Source organism: Equus quagga, chromosome 8, assembly GCF_021613505.1.
Source record: "Equus quagga isolate Etosha38 chromosome 8, UCLA_HA_Equagga_1.0, whole genome shotgun sequence".
NCBI lineage: Eukaryota > Metazoa > Chordata > Mammalia > Perissodactyla > Equidae > Equus > Equus quagga.
Window position 1 is genome coordinate 113,582,729 of NC_060274.1, and position 1,953 is coordinate 113,584,681.

The 1,953-nt window shown below is 54.3% G+C and overlaps 1 protein-coding gene across 4 annotated transcripts in view; it reads left to right on the forward strand.

Annotated features, from left to right (window-relative positions):
- Positions 1-100: 100 nt before the first annotated feature.
- LOC124244036 (solute carrier family 23 member 1-like) overlaps positions 101-1,953 on the forward strand; it is a 182,052-nt gene continuing 180,199 nt past the window's right edge. For 2 of the 4 annotated variants that reach the window (XM_046670249.1, XM_046670250.1), the window contains exon 1: positions 101-316. In XM_046670249.1, coding sequence (XP_046526205.1) covers positions 287-316 — 30 coding nt within the window. In that variant the 5' untranslated portion in view covers positions 101-286. The remainder of the gene's footprint in view (positions 317-1,953) is intronic. The other 2 variants (XM_046670251.1, XM_046670252.1) reach the window with 2 other exon arrangements.

Genomic DNA, 1,953 nt, shown 5'->3' on the forward strand with positions numbered 1-1,953 from the left:
GTCATGGGGTATCAACTTCTCTGCAATTACCCAAACTTACCAAATTATGACTGGAGAGGGCTGGGGTGGGGCGGTGTGGGTGGCGGGAGTCTGTTGCAGATCCGCAGCTGGAGCCAGGAGGCCCCACCCTCCTCAGAGCCAGGCCAGGGATCCCTGTCTGCCTCTCACTTTTATTATTTTGGCAGGCATTCAAAAGTTAATCTTTCTCTAATGGAGCAGCTTCCCTTTTTCTTCACCCTGAGAGGATGCCAAAAGGAGAAGGCCTCCAGTTGCCGTGAAGTCTGCCATGACCAGCTGTGAGCACCCCAACTTCCTGGTGAGTGCTGGTAGAAGAGAGAGGGAAAGAGAAGAGGGGGGCAGGCAGAAAGGGAGAGAGAGGCCCGGAGGGGCCAGCAGGGAGTCCTAAAGCCCCCATTCCTTATTAGTGCTAAGGACCATGCCCCACAGTCTAGATAAGATTTTAGGTGATTAAACAGGGGTGGCGGCCGCCCTCCAACCTGGTCCCCACAGGCAGAGATTTCTCCAGGGCTGACCCTGTGGATGAACCACAAGGACTGAGGAAGAGCTGGAGGAGCCGCTTTGCTCTACCTTTGACCTTAGGTTTGTCTCTGTTGAATTCAACTATTTGTTTTCCAGGGTTCTCAGTGTTACAATTTCTTTGCTCAGAAGCCCTTTCTGAACAAAGCAAAGGGAAGGAGAGAGGGAAGCAGAGAGAGAGAGAACTAATGTTTGCTGACAACCCACATGCCCCAGGCACTTCATGTACTTAGCTTCCTTCCCTCCAAGCCAATGCCACAGGCCCCTCTGTTCCCATTTGCCCGATGAGGAACCCGAGGCCCAGAGGAGTAGTCACAGTGACCCATCTGGCGGCCTCACGAGTTAGTCCTGGCCCCACCACCTCTCCCACCTGTTTTGGCCACCTGAGACTAACAGGGGATCTGAGCAGAGACCCTCTGTTCTTGCCACTCGCACCACAGGCAGAAAGAACCCCTTTGTACCAGGCCAGGGCTGTTGCCCAAATGAGTCCCAGCCAAGGCGTCTGTGGGACAGCTGGCACCTGCACCTGGGCTGGGTCCCCAGAGCTGTCCCCTGGAGCCAGGCTGCCAGACCCTGCCCACTGCTGGTCAGCCATCTGGTAAAGAGGCCCTGGCCGTCTCTTCTGGAAAATTGTGGGAGGCCCCTGAGAACATTCCCCTTTCTTCTCCTCAGAATCCTTTCTGCCACCACCTCATGGAAGCAAAACGAAAACTAAAAGAAAAAAAGTCTTGGGAAATAAGTTGAAGACTGTTTTCTGAAGGCTGGGATCTTTGCCACGCTTGGGGCTCACCTGCGGCCAGTGGGGAGGGGAGGTCTGGGCCCGGATCCATCTCCTCTTCCGTGGAGTCTTCTCTTCATTTTCCTCAAAACCTCAGTTTCAGCACCTGGATTAAGAAGTCACTTTTCTGAGATGTTTTTGGTTTTCACATGCATGTTTCTCTTCTAGAACCTTCTGGGGATATAAACACGGGGAAGATAGCTGATGGCCTAGCTAGGGGAAAACAGGGTACACAAAAATTACTTCTGGTACAAGGGAGAAATGGTAAATTACATAACAGAGGCAACATGTGCTGGAGTACTAGGGAGAAAAATCACACGGGGGTGCGGGGTCAGGGGAGGTGATGGGGAGGAGGCATTGAGCTCTTGGAAGCAGGGGGTGGGTAGGGGAAGCAGGGCACTGAGTGGGGAGCACAGGGGGAGCAAAGGCTCTGAGGCGGGATCATCGAGGCCACATTTGGAGAAACCTGGACGATCTGATTGGCTAGAGCCAGGTGAACGGGAATGTTAGGAAACGAACCTAGAGGGTCCGGTGGGGGCACAAAGGCTGTGTGGGGTACGGATGGAGTCAGAGGGCAGGGATCCGTCTCCCCCAGGAACTCCCCCTTCCCACTGCTGCTCTCCCTGCACCAGGGTCTC